Source organism: Leishmania donovani, chromosome 26, assembly GCF_000227135.1.
Source record: "Leishmania donovani BPK282A1 complete genome, chromosome 26".
Lineage (NCBI taxonomy): Eukaryota > Euglenozoa > Kinetoplastea > Trypanosomatida > Trypanosomatidae > Leishmania > Leishmania donovani.
In genome coordinates, this window is record NC_018253.1 from 300,267 (window position 1) to 319,367 (window position 19,101).

Sequence of the window (19,101 nt, forward strand, 5' to 3'; positions counted from 1 at the left end):
GCGTCGGCGCTGTGGTGATCGACTTAGTACTTCTCTGTTAAGGGGGTGCGGCGAAGTCCGTAAGAACAAAAAAAGGCCCTGCCGACCCATCCCACAAAGACACAAAAAAAACGAATACAAGAACAGCTGACGGGGGGGGGCGAAAAGAGACGCATACCTCCAGAGCGTATGTGCGCGAGTCCGTTTTGGTCGGAAATCAAGAAGCAGCAGCCCATTGAAAGAAGATGGAGACGGCGCCGATGCGCCACTGTGCAGATGTTCTGCCGAGCGAGAAAAGAGCTACTGAACGAAAAAAAAAACAGAAAAGGGAGGGCGAAAGTCGTGACTCAATCGTCACACATCGCCGGCGTCTCAAAAACCATGCGGTAGTTGCACATGGAAGGCTCCTCCACCGTCATCAGCTTGTTCTCCGGGCCACATACAAGATGCACCTCGACGTTGCGCACCACGCCGTTCCAGCATCTCAACCCGTTGTCGTAGATCATCTGGGACAAATCGTGTGCGTCTTTAGCCCACACAGAGTACGTGTTTTCTGCAAACGACTTCCACGAGCCCAGAAGACTCCCACCCGTCGTCATCCCGATATTGCGCTGGTACACTTTGTCAAACATGATAACCGCGTAAGTGTACTCTTGGAAATCAATCGTGAACTCTTCCCTCTCGAGTGTGCGAAGCAGATCTTCCGTGGTGATCGTCGCAGAAGATAGCAGCTTCTTTGCCGCCTCCATCGCCCTCTCCACTTCCTCCAATCGACTCTTCTTCCTCTCGAGAGACTCACTAGCCTCTCGCACCTCGTCCAAGATCGCGAAGTTTTGCAGCTTTTCGGGCTTCTTGCCAACACCCACTTCACCGCTGTGGTCGCATACATACATACATGTTAACTCAGGGTGACCACATGAAAAGCGGTATGCGATGGTACCATTGCGCACCTCCGTTCCTTCACCCTCGGCCTCACGCTCGGCACCTTCTTCATCCTCTTCACGCTCGTCCTTCTCATCATTCGTCTTGCACTCACAATATCCTGAGCTATCTCGATCGATGACGTTGGAGCACGACTTGTCCCTGTGACTTTCGCGCGGACCAGTGCCAATACAGCCGCCTGTTTGGCACCATCGGATGCAAGATGTCGCGTCATCACTGAATTCGCTCTCGTAATGACCAGCCTCCGATTCATTCTGTTCCATTTCCAGCTCAGTCCATCGTGCTTCCTGCTCCTTCTCGGCAGCCGCCTTCCTCGCCTCAAGTGCCGGTAGATCCGCTACTATCTGGGCGTACTCCGTCTCCAGCTCAGCCAGGGATTTCGCCGCTTCTTCCCGGCGCCGCAGTGCGGCGGAGTGCATCACTGCCTTGCTCACTGCAGCCTTTCTGCTCCGCTCCTGCTCGGCCTCTCGCTGCCGCACAAGCTCTCTAGCCACCTCTGCGCATCGATTCGGGCATAAGGTGGGCGATTCGGCCTCGTCGGAGCCGTCACAGCAGTCACAGATTCCGTCGTTTACGTGATTGTGAAGAAACTCTTGTGAAACATGCTCTTCAGCTGTACATTGGAACTTCCAATCCTGTGGAAACAGCGTGAGAGCGCTGCCGCGAAGTGCAGTGCATGCTGCTGTGCCTGGCTCATCACTGCCATCAGCGCAGTCGCATATGTCATTGTTTACAGAACTAAAGGGGATGGTGGCCGAGCCATCTAGGCAACGGAAAACCCCTGCGTTTTTCGCTGCATCGAAGTATGCAGTGTACCGACTCTGCACACCAAGAATGCGGCCATGCACTGGAGTGAGAACACTGCAGAAAAGAGCGACAGCGAATAGAGCCCACCGAATAGTTGTCATGATGAGTGCCGCAATAAAAGTAAAGTGAGAATTCACGGATTCAAACAACCAGCTTGCAATTCCTAATAGTAATTATAAATTGCTTCACACGTGTAGGTTTGCCCCCGCATGAAGGCAGCGCGATAAGCAGAGAGAAGAAAAAGAGAAAGGAGAATGGTAAAGGAAGGCACCTGCTGCATTAGGACACTGGAAAAAGACTGCTCGCAACCATTTGGGGCAGCGGCCAAGCTGAGGATAGAACACTAATACCCCACTAGCTCACATACAATGGTGCTAAGACAGCCATCCTAGTTTTCGTACTGGACTGAGACACGCCGGTACGCGCGGGCGTCAACCCATTCAGGATTTTTGCTTCTTGTATGCGACCAAATACAATGAGTGAAATGAAGTAATTGGAAGAAAGTAGCACAGCACGGAAATAGACCCTGAGTTTCTTTGACCCTCACCCAGAGAACACGCAGTCTTCGTTACCGCAACAGCAATTCAGCATCTTTCATCTTGTGGCACAGACGCCACAAGATGGGGGGAAGAAGAATCATACTTTTCCACGCTTTCGAGCTCGCCTGTGAGCGATGAGCACCACAAAGAAGAACAGAAAAAGCTCGAGCTATTCTGCAGCAGGGAAAAGAGCGTCGTTGGTAATGAGGCGACGAAAAGCGGTCCAAAGCTGCTGGAGTCAGCCAGCATAATGGAGAAATAACAAAAAAACGTCAGGCAGCTCCGCACCCGTAAAAACTACATCATGGTGACGGAGAACAAGAATGTCTTGGAAAAGTGGCGAGAAGACGATCGCGAGCAAATTATGACAGCAAGAGGGAAGTCGTCAAGCTTGGTCGTGGGGCGGTGAAGAGTAGCGACGCAGCAGTGCGGCACGCTTTCTAGAAGTGCTCACTAAATAAGAGTGCCCAGCAGCGCAAATAGGTATAGGACATCAGAAAATCGAGGGAGACACTGGTGTGGGTATCTACTGCGCACCATACAACACTCGCAACGTCGTGAAAAAAAAAAGAGTGGGCAAAGGTCAGCACAACTTTCTGAAAAGCACGATAACGAAAAGCAACGAAAAGGCAAAGAGGGAATAAAGCACAACACGAAGAGGTATCAATCAAGTCTTTCCTCCGAGAGGTGTCGAAGAACTCTACAATTTGATCTGAGTGAGACAAAAAAAAAGAAAAAGATATCCTCGCCCTCGGCGTCCGTAGAAAAAAAGACGTTCTCTTTGCTGCCTCTTTAGTGCTCGTGTGTACTTACCACATACCCCATTTTCGTAGCGTTGTGAAAGAAGACGATAGTATGAAAGCACGAAAGAAAAGATAGAGTTACAACGAGAAAGGGCACAAGCACTAAGTGCGTGTCTCGCTATTGAACGATGACTGGCTGCTATTGAACGCGTAATTATCCAACTCAGCCAGCAGCGGCGTCATCCGCTCCGAGGTCGAGAGCGGTGTTCCTGTGACCTTCGTATCTTGAAGCGTGCGCAAGAGGGATTCGTCAGCCTCCACCTGAGGAATTCCAGACTGGCGCACGTAGTCTCGAACAGTATTTCTCCATAGCTCAGCTGTCGGGGATAATACGGAGAGCGGCGATGCCAAGGACAACGCTGGAGGGGCTTCAGGGGCGCTCTTGACTTTTTCCACCGCGCTAACGACGTGCTCGGCTTCCTCATCCAGCTCCAGTGCCACCTGTTGTGCGTTGTGCAGGTCGATGGGTTTTGTCGCAGGCGGCACCCGGCGATCTTGCGGGTGAATACCCTTGCAATGCTCATCTACACAGTTCAAGTTTTGGCAAGAATACGCGTTGGTGCGAAAGGCCTGCTCGAGGCGCCCGTCAGTGTAAAGAGTCTTGAAAAACGGAATCCAATTGTTGTGACACCGAACTGTTACCTTGTTACCGTACCGGGCAAAAAAAATCGAGTCCTTCACGCGCTTGACTACTTCCGCGCGAGGCCTCTCCTCCGCCATCATAATCTCGGCGAGCTTCTGAAGAAAGTTGATGCGGTGTCGTACGGGCCCCGCCTCGTGCAAGTGGAGCTGATTGCATGAGAATTCTTGATAGCATTTGTGGTCGGCTAAGTGTAGGTTGCAAAATGCTCCCTTCGGATCGCGAGGAATCTTTCGTTGAGAAGGAGCCTGCGGACCGCGAATTCCGCTCTGGTAGTCCAAGAATGCAAGAAGACGCTCAGTAATAATACGGTTGTCGGGGGAAGCGACTAAATTCAGCTGCGACGCAATGAAGTCACGCGCAGCCTGGGCATACTTTGCTCCATCGGTATCAATGTGGTTCTCCTGCTGCTCCAAATATACTTTTTGGACTGTATCATATGTCTTGAGCCACATAGTGGCTGAACTGCCCGAACCGCTTTGCGAAAACAGGTGAAGAACTGTCACAAGCAGCCCGACAGTAGGCTCAAAAATGTCGGCCACCTTAGCCGCACCATAGGAAATGACGTTTCCCAGGATAGGCACACCACTTTCGTCGACACGCGTCAAGTACGACCTAAAGTCAAGCCCCATGTCGAGAACTTGAAGGGTTTCCGGTATAGCTAACGTGAGCTGAGGCCGCTTTTGATGAGACATTGCGCACTTGACCTCCCGCACCAAAAAGCTCAAGGAAAAAAGATGTCACAATAAAGCAAAGGCTTCAATGCTGAGGGAGAAGTACACCACGATGCCACGTAGCGCGCAAACTTATAGAGAATGCAAATCACGGTGAGTAATAGTGAAGCATAGAAGGCAGTTAGAATGAGAAAGCGGTCAGTCAAGTGAGTAGCAGAGTTGCCTAGATCATGTACACCGCAGGAACATCATATACCTCGCCCCTTCAGCCACTGCGCCCACCTCAAAGATGAAAGTGGCCACCAGAAAAGCCCTGCCATCGCGATACGGAGTTGTCGTTCTCTTCTTTATCTGGGTTGCTAGTTGTGCGAGCACAAGTCTTCTTATCGTGTTTGTTGCAGGCAGACCATGAGCTATTGAAAAGGACACATTGCGTCCTGTCACGAGCTTCGTGCCCTGTCTTCCAGGGCAATACTCTTTTGCTGAACGCGCTGACTCAGATCCTGAATCTCCATTTGTACTCTGGCAGAATGAAAAAGCACTGGCCCTATGTCTCCACAGCCGGTGGCCTGTGTGTCATTTAAATACGTGTTCATTTCGCGCTCCAGGTCATCCAGTGCAGTGAAAGTGGAGCTCATGCTGCTTTTTGGATTGCTGTCGGTGCGTGGAGGCGGGGAGTAGACGCTCTGAAAGACTGCGGCGAGCACAGAACGAGAAAGGAAGCGGTGGAGGTGAGCGGAATTGAAAAGGAGAGTGTGTGGTGTGGGAAGGTGTTACGCACAAGAATCGCGCTTTTCAAGTGCTTTTTTAGTGCAGTAAGGCCTGTTTTGTAGGGCTATGCCTGATGGCGACCTTCCTGACTGGCTTGTAAGTGTGCATCGATGTCAGTTGTTTTTAAAATTATCTTGCATCGACCGGGAAGAGAGCCACGGTTTGGCATGCACAGAAAACTGCCGCTAAGCTCAACAGGTCAACATGATCAGATGAGCGACAGCCAAAGAAGGCAGCTTATCAAGTCAGGTCGGGGCACGAAAAAAAAAAAACCTATCTCGATCCTGCAATAGTGTGGGGGAGAAGGAAAGGAGGGGGGATGGCCCAGCTACATGAACGACACTGCCCCCATCACTGGCAACAAGAAACGCTACAAGTATCAGGTGATCCCTCGTCAGAACCGTGAACCCCCCCCCATATCATTGCAATCACTAGCAGAATGCGATTCGATTCTACTGCACTAATGCCGCTCGGAAAAAGAAACGAAAACTTCTCGGCGACCAGCCGTCTTGTCACCTGTCCAGAATGCCAGCTCAGGAGGCTAGGCAACCAAGCGGTAAGTAACCACGCCAAGACCTTTTTGTTCTTTGCAGAGGAGACGTCAGCCAGTCGTACGTTACTAGACAATGTTCCTTGCCCGCTATGGAAACGCCGACGACAAACATAGAGTGCATCTCTAGCAGGAGCCACCTGCAGCAACGAATTGAAGAACATGCACTGATCTTTAATGTAGTTTGTGCACCACTCTAAGATTTGTGGATTATACTTGGTATGAGGCGCCACGTCGTCGCAGCCTCAAGTGCTTGTATGAATTGCTCTACATTCCAGGACGCAAATCATTTTGGCTGACCGTACAGGCTCTTAACCCAGCACATGTATTGTCTGGTTGTTCCGATGGCTTTTTGTTCCTGTATAGTGTGCGCGCAGCATCCTCCTCCTATTGTGCACGGGAACAAACTCTAGATCTTTGACAAGCGTTTTTCCACACTTGATCTCTCTCTCAATTTACCTCCTGCTTTCCTTGCGGCAATTCAATCACAGTAACTAGAAGGAACAGCGTCGTTAACGGGATACTCCTGTGAGTTTGCACCCTGATCGAGTCTTGACTCTGCAGACATGAATCCTAAAAACTCATCTTTCCGAAGGAGGCTTGAGGAAGGTGCATGGCCTAAGGCCGCAGCAGCCTCCCAGCTAGAGGCACATGTAAATAGCGGCCTGGAGCGCACGCGAAATGCTCCTCAGCTCTACAAGTTCCAAAGCCCGTCATCCTTCATATTTCATGGGTCTTCGGTGACATCGGAGAAACTCACTCAAGACCTGCGGAGAGCGGAGGGCATGTGCACAGCCGCAGACCCGACTGCTGCTGCCAGTGTTCCTTATGATAAAGATGTGGAGCTGCTTCGCATGATTCAAAAAGCAAGTCGCAGGCCTGCTAGGGCACGCGAAAAGCGTGTTGCGCCGAAAGATGAGCCGATACTGCGAAACATTCACACATCTGAAGAGGCTGTTGCTTTTTTCACTGCCAATGGCGATTCCACGAGCGTGAAGCATGTTTTCCTAAACTATGCGCCAAAGGGGTTAGATTTTTGCCCGTACGATTTGGTGGCTACAAAGAAGGGCTCTGAGGAGCCCGAGCACTACATACTGAGCGCGACCGGAATTGTGCATGTGCGGCCTGGCATGCCGTCGGAGGTGATGACCCTTGCTGACTGGATGAAAGAGGCATCGCTGTTCAACATCCTGCGCAAAATTCCATTTTTCAAGAACTTCTTGCTTTACAAAGCATTTCTTCGTCTGCAAATGAAGCTAAAGCAGCGCAAGTACGCCGCAACCCGGAGGTCGCTTGTGAAAGACCTACTAGTTGCGAGACCTACGTTTGCCTATCCGATACTGGACTTGGTGAAGTACTCACATACTATATCCGACGCGAAGCTGATCGAGTACGATCCGCAGGGCAAGCACGATTACGTTGTGGACGATTACAGTCTCGGGCAATCGATTCAGCGGCAGAAGGCTTCCGTGTTTATCAACGGCGTCATGGAGCACATGGAGGAGAAGGTGACAAAATTGGTAGAGGTTCTGCAGCACCGTGCAGACGTCCCCGACATTAACACACGAGAGGCGCTAGCGCAGTACCTTCTCACGGTTGCCGCCAGCGAAGTCTCTGATACCCGGGTGAAGCGCAAGGAAAAGTCAATGCTCGACGCACGCGAGGACTTGGAGCGGCGAATGCGTGAACTGAAGCGAAGTCTAGTCGAATACTCGAAACTGCACGTCTTTACTCGGCTCATCGACTTCCTAACGTCTGAGCGGCTCTTCCAGCGGGTGCTATCTGTTTTCCAGACTTTTCTCAATCTCGTTCGCGGACAAGCGCAAAGCGAGGTTCGAAAAGTCGGCTTCCAGGTGCTTCTACGTCCCGAGGAGTCAACCATCGTTTTTGACCCGAAAGAGTCCGCTTTTCGCGCTCTTTTTGCGGAGCTGCTCTCTGGTTGCACAGACACGGCCACTGTGGGGCCCCGCTTATGCGAACAAAAGCACTTCAAAGCTCTTTTTCCGTCGCCGCCGACGGTGTGGAGCATTGGCGATGAGCTGAGGACGAATGCTAGAGTGGTGTACATTCATACAGCGCTGCTTTCGATTCTGCACAGTGACTACGAAAAAGCTGACAGCCGCCTGGCCGCATACCTTGCAACCGTGCCACATATTCAGTTTTTGCAAAAATCGTGGGAGGCGATTTCGGAAGAATGCAAGCAGGAAGCAAGCGAGGCGGTTTTGTCAGCTGCGAGCCTAGCGAAGCTGTACCGCCGCCTCCAAGAAGCCCAGGACTCGCTTCGTGTGCTCATCGCCACATACGTTGGATGCTTGCTGTGGATAAATGCTGCAAAGCTGAAGACGGAGATCGAGCCGCGCATGACAATCCTGCGTGATGCAATCAGCGCCTGCTTGCGGAACACGGCGCGCGACATGATCAGAGAGCTGAACGCCTATTTCAAGTCCAAAGCGCAGGCCATGAACGAGCGCCCGCAGGTGCTGCGCGAGTTCGCCGACTACACTGCAGTGTTCAAAGAAATAGCTGAAAACTCCAGCGAAACAGACGCGAAGGTTTCGCAGGTGGAGGCGCTCTGCGACCTAATGGACAAGCAGCAGGTCGACTTCAGCGATGACGAAGACAATCAGCTGCGCGAGCGCACGTTGGGCGGCAGTTCTGCGACAAAGTCTCTGCACAGCCTCTTTGATGAAGCCCGGATTCATGCAGAACAGTTTATCGAGGAGGAAATGCCTGCGCATGTCGACACGCTGCAGTCAGAGGTGGCAAATGTAGAGGAGCAGTGCGGTGGTCTTAACGAAATTTTGCTAGGCGAGGAATTCTCTCTCCTGACCGACCGCACGGAACCACTCCTTCAATACCTGGCTGACATAAATGCTAAGCTGGGCGAGGTGGAGATGGGAGAGGGGCAACTGAGCCGCTTTGCGGCTCTTTTCAACTTACCACCTTTTGACTGGACATTCGTCAGCGACGTGAAAACGCTCTACCAAGCACGCGAGGAAACGTGGAGTATGCTAGACTCATTCAATAAAAAGTCAGAGTACTGGTTTGAAACTCCCGTCAAGGAGCTGGACACTATCGAAATGGAGGAGCAGGTGAATCTTATGATTCGTCGCGCAGGCTTGGTAAACCGCACGATGCTGGAGCGCAACTACGAAGATCAGGTGGCACCGCATTTGTTGGAGGAGTTGCAATCTCTCCGCGCCAACATGCCTGTGATTCACGATTGTGGCAACAAGCATATGACAGCAGAGCACTGGAACACCGTGCTGAAGCAAGTCACAGGCACCGCCTACGGCTACCACGATGACCTGAACCTGAACTCGCTGGAGGAGTGGGACATCTTTTCCTTCAAAGAGGCACTAGCGGAGCAGTCTGGTCTTGCGACTGGCGAATGGAAGATTTCCAACGATTTGGACTTGATCCGGCAGCGGTGGGACACCTTGAACTTCATGACTAAGCCGTACAAGGACCGCGACAGTGTATTCATTTTGGATGACTTGGAGGAAGTGATTCAACAGTTGGATGATCATCAAATCGAGCTGCAGACCACGATGGCATCGCGATTTGTTGCATCTGTGCGACACAAGGTAGAAAAGTGGATGCGCGATCTTCGAGTTGTGGGCAATGTCATTGAGGAGTGGATTACGCTGCAGAAGAACTGGATGTACCTGGAATTTATCTTTTCCTCTGACGATATCAAGGAGCAGCTGCCTGAGGAAAGCGAGATGTTTGACGGTGTGGACCGCTTGTTTCGCTCGCTCACGTCAAAGGCGCACAGCCAGAAGAACGTGTTTCAGATCTGCACCGAGGACGGGGTGTTGGAGGACTTACAGAGAAATAATGCGAACATAGACGTCATTCAAAAAAAATTGGAGGACTACCTGGAGACGAAGCGCATTGCTTTCCCACGCTTTTACTTCTTGTCCAACGACGAGCTGCTCTCCATTTTGTCAGACGTGCGGAATCCAAAGGCTGTTCAGCCGCACTTGTCCAAATGCTTCGACTCCATTGCGTCGCTGCTCTTCTCTGACGAGGAGTGCTCCGAGATTGTTGGGATGGTCTCAGGGGAGGGCGAGCAGGTGCCCTTCGAGACGCCCGTGTACCCTATCGGCAACGTGGAGCAGTGGCTGAGCGACATTGAGCGTGTGATGAAGACGTCGCTCCTCTTGCACATGCACCGCACCATCGAAATGGCGCCCCAGCGCAAGCGGGAGGAGTGGATCTTCCAGCACCCGGCGCAGTGCATTCAGGCTGTGGACATGATTCTCTGGACGGGTCAAGTGGAGGCGGCTATCGACAGCGCATCGCTTCAGCCTTTCTACAACGATTACCACGGCCAAATTCTCAGCATGGTCGAGCTGACACGCCAACCTTTGTCGAAGCTGCAGCGTATGCTTGTCGGCACTCTGATTGTCCTGAATGTGCACAACCGCGACATCGTGCACAACCTGAGCGACGAGAGCGTGGCGAGTGTGGACGACTTTGCATGGTATCAGCAGCTGCGTTACTACTGGGAGCCGGACCCACGCCAGGCGCAAAGCGGCGGCAACAACGTCGCGATCCACCACTGCAACGCGCATCTTTGGTACGGCTACGAGTACCTCGGCAACCAGCCGCGTCTCGTCATCACCCCACTCACCGATCGTGCCTTTTTGACCTGCACCAATGCACTCGCGATGAACCTCGGCGCCGCCCCGCAGGGTCCCGCAGGTACCGGAAAGACAGAATCAGTGAAAGATCTCGGCAAGGCGCTGGCGAGGCAGGTTGTCGTCTTCAACTGCTCCGACGGCATTCACTATAAGACGATGTCGCGCATGTTTGCCGGCTTGGCGCAGGCTGGCGCCTGGGCCTGCTTCGACGAGTTCAATCGTATTGAGCTGGAGGTGCTCTCCGTGATTGCGCAGCAAATGCTGGACATTGTTCTGGCACTGGATCAGCGGTTGGAACGGATGGACTTTGACGGGCACCCGATCCGCCTCAGCCCCAACTTTGGTGTCTTCGTCACCATGAACCCCGGCTACGCCGGCCGCACGGAGCTGCCCGACAACCTCAAGGCACTCTTCCGACCGATTTGCATGATGATCCCAGACTACGCCTTGATCGCGGAGATCATGTTCTACTCCGAAGGCTTCGCTAACGCGCGGACGCTGGCGCAGAAGATGGTGCAGCTGTACAAGCTCAGCTCCGAGCAGCTGTCGAAGCAGGACCACTACGATTTCGGTATGCGCGCCGTCAAGTCGATCTTGGTCATGGCCGGCTCGCTGAAGCGGCAGAGCCCGAACGAGAGTGAGGACATGCTCCTGATCCGGGCGATGCGGGACGCGAATGTGCCGAAGTTCCTTCGCGACGATACAACTCTTTTCATGGCGCTCCTCAAGGACCTGTTCCCGACTGTCGTGGTGGAGGAGAACTCGAACACGCTGCTGCTCGACTACATCCACCGCCAGCTCACGGCGGACGGGCGGCAGGTGGTGGAGGGCCTCGTGACGAAGGCGATGCAGCTGTACGACACGCTTGTCGTACGGCACGGCGTGATGTTGGTGGGGCAGACCTTCAGCGGCAAGTCCACCGTGCTGCACACTGTTAAGCAGGCGCTCACGCGCATCAAGCAGGACGGCCACGACGCCGAGGGCAACTTACCGCTCTTCAACCCTGTGCACATCCACCTTCTGAATCCCAAGTCCGTCTCGATGGGCGAGTTGTACGGGCAGGTGAACGAGATTACGCGCGAGTGGACGGATGGTATTCTGAGCAACATCGCCCGCGGCATTACCCGAGCGGCCTTGACAAAACTTGACCGGCAGTGGGTTGTGTTCGACGGCCCCGTCGACGCTGTCTGGATCGAGAATATGAATACGGTCCTCGATGACAACAAGCTACTCTGCCTCTTCAACGGCGAGCGCATCAAGTTGCCGGCGACGGCCACGTTCATATTCGAGGTGCAAGACCTGCGCGTGGCCTCGCCGGCCACCGTATCCCGTTGCGGCATGGTTTACATGGAGCCGTACTATATGGATGGCAACCGGGGCTGGGTGCCCATCGCCCGCAGCCTCATCGAGGCAAAGGCAAAGAAAGACACTCGCCTGCACGCTGATCGCCTGCTAGAGCTGCTCGACAGGCTGCTGCCCGACACGCTAGATTTTGTGCGCACCAACTGCCGCGAGTGGATCCCGTCCATCGACGCACAGCTGGCTGTGAACTGCGTGGAGCTTTTGCAGGGCTTTCTAGCTACCTCCGAGGACGCCGCGGTGTGGCCGCGCGAGGCGATCACCCCAGCCGAGACCCTGGAAGCAGACGACGAAGATGGCAGCTGGGCGCCGCACGGGGACACAGACACCTACGCGGCTACAAAGCGAAGCTCTTCACTGGCGGCAGCCATGCCTATACCGAGCACACCGGCAGAGTTTGCGCGGCCGGCGATCACCAACACCACGGCCGCGACGCTGGACGAGCGCCGGCTCTTCGACATGTACTTCCTGATGGCCTTTGTGTGGGCCGTTGGCGGAAACCTGCGCGACGACGCGCGCGACGTTTTCAGTGCGTTTCTGCGTGACAAGGTGGAGGCTGTGCTGCCGGACTTGCTGCCCCTCTCCTCCAGCGCGGCAGCCGAGTCGGAAGGGACGCATCGGAGAGTCAGCCTGTACGACTATGTGGTGCACCGCCCGTCAATGCAATTCATTACGTGGAACCACCTCGTCCCGACGTTCCTGTACAACCGTCGTAGCTCATACTTCGATCTGGTGGTCCCGACCGCTGAAGGGGTAGCGCTCAGTACTCTGTTGAGCGTGCTGACGGCGTCCTCGCAGCACATTCTCGTCAACGGCGTGACTGGCACCGGCAAGTCGCTTGGAGTTACAAGCTTCCTTGCAAGTGCTCTGAACACGGATGATCCGGCAAGCGTATGGGAGTCGTTCAGTATGGTGTTTTCCGCGCAGACGCGCGGCAAAGACATTGAGGATCGTCTGGAGAACAAGCTGCACAAGATCCGCAGCACGGCCCTCGGCCCCACGCCAGGCAAGCGTGCCATCCTGTTCGTGGACGACATCAACATGCCAACCCCGGAGATCTACGGTGCCTCGCCGCCGCTGGAGCTGCTCCGGCAGCTCATCTCACAGGGCGGCTTCTATGACACGCACAAAAGCCCGGCCTTCTTCAAGGAACTGCACGACGTGCTGGTGCTCGCGGCGTGTGGTGTACCGGGCGGCGGCCGCAGCGAAATGACACAGCGCCTCACCTCACGCTTTCATCTGATTTGCCAGCCGGCACTGTCCGAATCGTCGACGCGGCGCATTTTTGGCTCGCTCCTGCACGGCTTTCTGCACCAATGGGAATCGGCCGAGATTCGGGCCCTGTCGACGAAGCTCGTGGCCGCCACCTTGGCGTGCTATGAGCGCATCACTCAGGAGAAGCTGCCGACGCCGACGCGTTCGCACTACACGTTCAACCTGCGAGACCTTGGCAAGGTCATCCAGGGTATCATGCAAACCTCACCGCGCGTGACATCTTCGCCGGAGGCTTTCCACCGCCTCTTCCTGCACGAGGTCTCGCGCACTTTCCACGATCGCCTGATCGACGCTGCGGACCGCGCGTGGTGGTGGTCGACGCTGTCGGAGGTGTGCAGTAGCGTGCTGCAGCATCCCTGGAATCCGGTTTACGAGGAGCTCATCTTTGGCGATTTCATGCGCCGCGATCGCGCGCACTACGAGGAGATCACCGAAACGACGGACGCGATTGGACGCGGGCTGACGGAGTACCAGAACGGCTTCAACATGGAGTACAACAAGGAGGTTGAGCTGGTTTTCTTTAAAGATGCTGTGCAGCATGTAGCGCGCCTGTGCCGTGTGCTCCGCCAGCCGCGCGGCCACGCAGTCGTCGTGGGCATGGGTGGCACCGGCCGCCAGTCACTCTGCAAGCTCGCCGCCTTCATCTGCAGCTTACCCATTTACGAGGTGACCATCACGCGCACCTTCAACATGAATGAGTTTCACGACGTCCTCAAGAAGGTGCTGCTCGACAGCGCGCGCCACGACAAGCCCGTTCTCTTTTACCTGTCTGACACCCAGCTCGTGCACGAGGAGATGCTGGAGGACATCAACAACCTACTGAACACCGGAGAGGTGCCAAACTTGATGGAGTCCGAGGAGGTGGATCAGATTGTGGAGGCTGTTCGCCCGTACGCCGTCGCGGCTGGAAAGCGTGAAACACGCAACACCATTTTCTCCCACTTTGTGAGCATGTGCCGCGACCAGGTTCATATTGTAATGGCGATGTCGCCGGTGGGCGAGCAGTTCCGCCGGCGCCTGCGCATGTTTCCGTCGCTCGTTAACTGCTGCACCATTGACTGGTTTGACCAGTGGCCGTGCGACGCTCTGGCGTCTGTGGCTGACCGCGTCCTGGCAAACCTCTCCATGGAGGGGTGCGACAAGGCGCGCCTGATTGAGCTGTGCGTCGCCATCCACGTGGATGTACAGGAGGCATCGGAGCTGTTCTACAGTGAGCTGCGGCGGCGAACGTACACCACTCCGACGTCATATCTGGGACTGCTCACGAGCTACCGGCAGCTGCTGGAGGAGCTGGACAAGTCCGTGGCGGAGCAGGTGGAGCGGTACCAGGGTGGCCTCGACACTCTGCACAGCACACGGACGATGGTGGATGCCATGAAAGCGAAGCTGATCGAAATGCATCCCAGGCTTGTGGAGGCGGCCAAGAACACGGAAGAGATCATGCGCCGGGTTGAGAAGGAACAGGAGTCCGCCGAGTTGGTCCGCAAGCAGTGCGCGGAGGAGGAAGAGGGTGCGAGTGAAATCCAGGCGGAAGCCGATAGCATCCGCGGCGAGTGCCAGGCGGAGCTGGACAAGGCCATGCCGATTCTGAAAGCCGCTGAGGACGCGCTGGCCGACCTGCGCACCGACGACATTCGTGAGGTGCGCAGTTTTTTGAAGCCTGCCGTTCGCGTCGTGCTCGTGCTGGAGGCAGTGCTGGTGCTGCTCGGAGAGAAGGACCTCAGTTGGGACCGGGCGAAGCTGGTGATGAGCCGCATGGACTTCATCAAGGATCTCCAGAACTATAAGCGCGACGACCTCTCCGAGAAGACGATCAAGGCAATCCAGAAATACATCAACAACCCAGACTTCCAGCCGGAGGAGGTGGCGAAAAGCTCCAAGGCGTGCAAGTCTCTGGCGATGTGGGTGATGGCGATGAACAACTACTACGAGGTGGTGAAGGTCGTTGCACCGAAGCGGGCGCGGTTGGCGGAGGCGGAAGGCAAGGTCGCTGTGGCCACACAAGCCCTCGAGGCCGCTCGTAGCCGCCTGCGCAGCATTGAGGAAAAGCTGGCCACCCTGCAGTCCGAGATGAAGGAGAATGTGCTCAAGAAGCATCAGCTGGAGGAGGACATCGACCTGACCACGCTGCGGCTAGAACGAGCAGAGCAGCTGATGAACGGCCTAGCCTCGGAGCAGTCCCGCTGGGTGCAGACCGTGGCGAAGCTCATGGCGGAGAAGGCGGGCCATCCCGGCACCGTGGCGCTGGCCGCCGGCGCCGTAGCCTACCTAGGACCCTTTACGGCGCCCTACCGTAATCGCCTTCTGCAAGCGTGGCACGCTAAGTGTGTGGAGCTTGGGCTGCCCATCGGCGGCTCGGGCTTTCAGCTGTCCAGCATCATGGACCCGGTGCGCATCCGCACCTGGGCGCAGCAAGGCCTCCCGACAGACCCCTTCAGTGTGGAGAATGGCGTCATCGTGAGCAAGTCGCGGCGCTGGTGCCTGTGCATCGACCCGCAGGGGCAGGCGGTGAGCTGGATTCGCGCCATGGAGAAGGAGAACAACTTGCGGGTGATAAAGCTAACGGACGCGAACTACATGCGAACACTGGAGAACGCCATCCGCGTTGGGCTGCCGGTACTAATCGAGAACGTCGGTGAGTCGCTGGACGCGGCACTTGACCCAGTGCTGCTGCAGCAGACGTACCGCTCGCAGGGCAGACTCCTCATCAAGCTCGGCGACAGCGAGGTGGACTACGACCCGAAGTTCCGGCTCTACATGACGACCAAGCTGGCGAACCCCTTTTTTCTGCCAGAGCTGCAGATCAAGGCGACCATCATCAACTTCACGGTGACGCAGACGGGGCTGGAGAACCAGCTGCTCGCGGATGTGGTGCGGGTGGAGATGTCGGAGCTGGAGCAGCGGGCAGATCAGACGGTGCTGGACATTGCACACGGCAAGGACGAGCTTAAGGCGCTGGAGGACAGGATCCTGAAGCTGCTGGCCTCGTCGACCGGCAACATCCTCGACAACGAGCAGCTTGTGAATACCCTGCAGGAGGCCAAGACGATGAGCGAGAGCGTGAGCGATGCGCTGCGAGTGGCGGAGGAGACGCAGCGAGATATCGAGGCAGCGCGTGACCGCTACCGCCCCGTTGCGCGGCGCGGCGCCACCGTCTACGCCGTCATCACAGAGCTCGCTGGCCTGAACCACATGTACCAAAACTCTCTCGACTTCTTCAAGCAGCTTTTTGTCCTGACGCTTCGGCAAACAGAGAAGCAGGACTCTGTGAGCCAGCGCGTGGAAATCCTGCTGCCGGCTGTGACGCTGCGCTCCTACAACGCCATCTGCCGCGGACTCTTCAAGGCGGACAAGCTCATCTTCGCCGCTCTTCTTTACGTGCACGTAGCGCGGCAAGAGGGCACTATCGCTGACGAAGAGTGGTCCTTCCTCCTCAAAGGGAGTGAGGGGAAGCGCTTCGTGGATGAGGAGATGGACCCGCCGCCGGTGTGGTTGACGCTGCCGGCATGGAATGAACTGACGGCGCTGGCGGAGACCTTGCGAGCCTTTGCTTCACTCAAGGACTCGGTCATAGACAACGAGGCGGAATGGAGCGAGTGGTACGCCGGGGAGAAAGCCTACGAGTCCTACCCCGCCAGCCTCGGCTCCTACTCACCGTGGCAGCGACTGCTCATCCTTAAAGTGTTCCGGGAGGATTTGCTCAACTACGGACTCTCCCGCCTCATCGAAAGCGAGCTTGGCAAGGCCTTCACGGAGAGCCCCGCTTTCGACCTCGAAGGGTGCTACCAGGACAGCACTCCGACAGCGCCGGTGATCTTTGTGCTGACTCCTGGCACGGACCCAACGCAGCTCTTCACGGAGTTTGCAGAGCGCAAAGGCTTTGGCGCGCGCAAGATGATGCTGTCGCTTGGCCAGGATCAGGGCCGCAAGGCCGAGGAGATGATCCGGGTCGCCAGCACCGAGACAGGGGCCTGGGTATACCTTCAGAACTGCCACGTGTACACGTCGTGGATGCCGTCGCTAGAGCACATATTGGAGGAGCTGACGCACCGCGAGGTGCAGCGCGACTTCCGGCTGTGGCTCACCACGATGCCGGTGTCCTCCTTCCCGGTACTGCTGCTGCAGTCGGGCGTGAAGGTGGTGAAGGAGCCGCCGCAGGGGCTGAAGGCGAACATGCGCGACACCTTCGCTGTGGCAGTGACGGAGGATCTGTGGAACAGCTGCCCCCGCAACCCGACGACGTGGCGCCGCATGCTTCTCTCACTGGCATTTTTCCACGCCGTCATCCAGGAGCGCCGCCGCTTCGGCCCGCTTGGTTGGAATATCCCGTACGAATGGAATCAGCCGGACCTCTCGGCGAGTCTGCAGTCGCTGCAGACGTACTTGAAAGACGAGGACGAGGCCGTGCCGTGGGGTGCGCTGCGCTACATGGTCGGGGTCATCAACTACGGTGGTCGTGTGACGGACTTTTTGGACAGCCGTTGCTTATCCACTATCCTTGTGAAGTTCTTCAACGACGACGTTGTTGCGCCGAACACGCAGTTCGACGTCTCGCCGGATGGCATCTACCACATCCCAGAGGATGTGTCGTCGCTCGCCAGCATCTGTGCGTACCTGAATGACCTGCCGACCTTCGAGAGCCCTCAGCTGTTCGGGCTTCACGCAAACGCGGATATCACCTTTAACAAGAACACAGTGCGGCGCCAACTCGCCGCCATTCTGTCCGTGCAGCCGCGCACAAAGGCGGCGGCGGGCCGCAGCCCGGAGGACAAGGTGTTAGAGATGGTGAATGAGTTTCAGCGGCGGCTGCCCGCGGCTATCGACAAGACGCACGCGCACCCAGACACGTATCGGCTCACCGAGGCGGGCACAATGATTTCGCTCGGCACCGTGGCAAGCCAGGAGATCCTGTTCTTCAACGGCGTGCTCGCAAAGCTGGAGCGAACGCTGCACCTGCTGCGGCGGGCGATCAAAGGTGAGGTGGTCATGTCTGCGGAGCTCGAGGCCATGTTCGACGCGATGCTGCTGGGACAGGTGCCAAAGCCGTGGCAAGACGGCGGCTACCTCTCGCGAAAACCGCTTGCCTCCTGGTATGAGGACACGCTGAAGCGCATCGAGTTCTTCCGCGACTGGAACGACAACGGACTGCCGACCAGCTTCTGGATCTCCGGCTTCTTCTTTCCGCAAGGGTTTCTCACCGGCGTGCTGCAGACATACAGCCGTATGCACCAGGTGCCGATTGACGAGGTGAAGTTCTGCACCCACGTGACATGTTACGAGCTGCCGGAGGATATTGAGGACAGCGTGGAGAATGGTGTGTACATCCACGGCGTCTTTGTCGAAGGCGCCGGCTTCGATCTAGACAGCTCGACGCTGGTAGAGAGCAAGCCAGGTGAACTGTATGCGCCTATGCCGGTCATCCACCTTGAGCCCGTACGGCTCAGCGAAACGACGGCGACGGCTGAATCCTATGCGTGCCCGCTTTACAAGACGTCCGCCCGTGTCGGCACGCTCTCCACAACCGGCCTGTCTACCAACTACGTCGTGACGCTCGACCTCACGTCCGCAGCGGGGGTGGGCCCGAGGCACTGGATTGAGCGAGGTGTGGCGCTGCTGTGTATGCTGGATGATTAAGCCAGTGCTCATGTCTATAATTATGTGTATGTGTGTGCCGGCACCGCTGCCCTTGTCGATGTACACGAACATTTTTCTGTCTCTTTATGTATGTACTCTCCCTCTCAATAGGCTTCTCTTTCCAGATTTGTTTCGTGTGAGTGCGTGTGTGTTCATCTCTGTCCTCCCTTTCTGGCAGGAAGCACATAACCACATTCACGCATGCATCGTGTTTGCCTCCGCCGCACTTATCATCACCCCATACTACAGCGCGAAAAAAAAAATAATGTGCATACACACATGCTGCGATTACGAGCAGCGTTATCATGACGCTGATGAGCATGAGCCAAGTCGCTCCCCCCTTCCCCCTGTCTGAGGCTGGAGTTGGTACGGGAACGAGGGGGTGGGGAAGCTTTTCCGGTAGAGTGCTGCACGCGTGCTTCTCGAATATGGAGCAGCAATGCCAGTGAACCCCTGGTAGGCGCCTACGCAACGCCCAC

The 19,101-nt window shown here is 56.0% G+C and overlaps 4 protein-coding genes across 4 annotated transcripts; 1 reads left to right on the plus strand and 3 right to left on the minus strand.

Annotated features, from left to right (window-relative positions):
- Nucleotides 1–326: 326 nt before the first annotated feature.
- On the minus strand, nt 327–1,340 carry LDBPK_260970 (hypothetical protein, conserved; the record flags this gene model as incomplete). The annotated part of the gene is made up of 1 exon (XM_003861636.1): nt 327–1,340. One exon carries the CDS (start codon nt 1,338–1,340, stop codon nt 327–329), a length of 1,014 nt encoding a protein of 337 aa, XP_003861684.1.
- Nucleotides 1,341–3,172: 1,832 nt separating this feature from the next.
- On the minus strand, nt 3,173–4,405 carry LDBPK_260980 (hypothetical protein, conserved; the record flags this gene model as incomplete). Its single annotated transcript, XM_003861637.1, has 1 exon — nt 3,173–4,405. One exon carries the CDS (start codon nt 4,403–4,405, stop codon nt 3,173–3,175), a length of 1,233 nt encoding a protein of 410 aa, XP_003861685.1.
- Nucleotides 4,406–4,824: 419 nt separating this feature from the next.
- Nucleotides 4,825–5,022, minus strand: LDBPK_260990 (hypothetical protein; the record flags this gene model as incomplete). The annotated part of the gene is made up of 1 exon (XM_003861638.1): nt 4,825–5,022. One exon carries the CDS (start codon nt 5,020–5,022, stop codon nt 4,825–4,827), a length of 198 nt encoding a protein of 65 aa, XP_003861686.1.
- Nucleotides 5,023–6,490: 1,468 nt separating this feature from the next.
- Nucleotides 6,491–18,622, plus strand: LDBPK_261000 (dynein heavy chain, putative; the record flags this gene model as incomplete). Its single annotated transcript, XM_003861639.1, has 1 exon — nt 6,491–18,622. One exon carries the CDS (start codon nt 6,491–6,493, stop codon nt 18,620–18,622), a length of 12,132 nt encoding a protein of 4,043 aa, XP_003861687.1.
- Between the last annotated feature and the right edge of the window lie 479 nt (nt 18,623–19,101).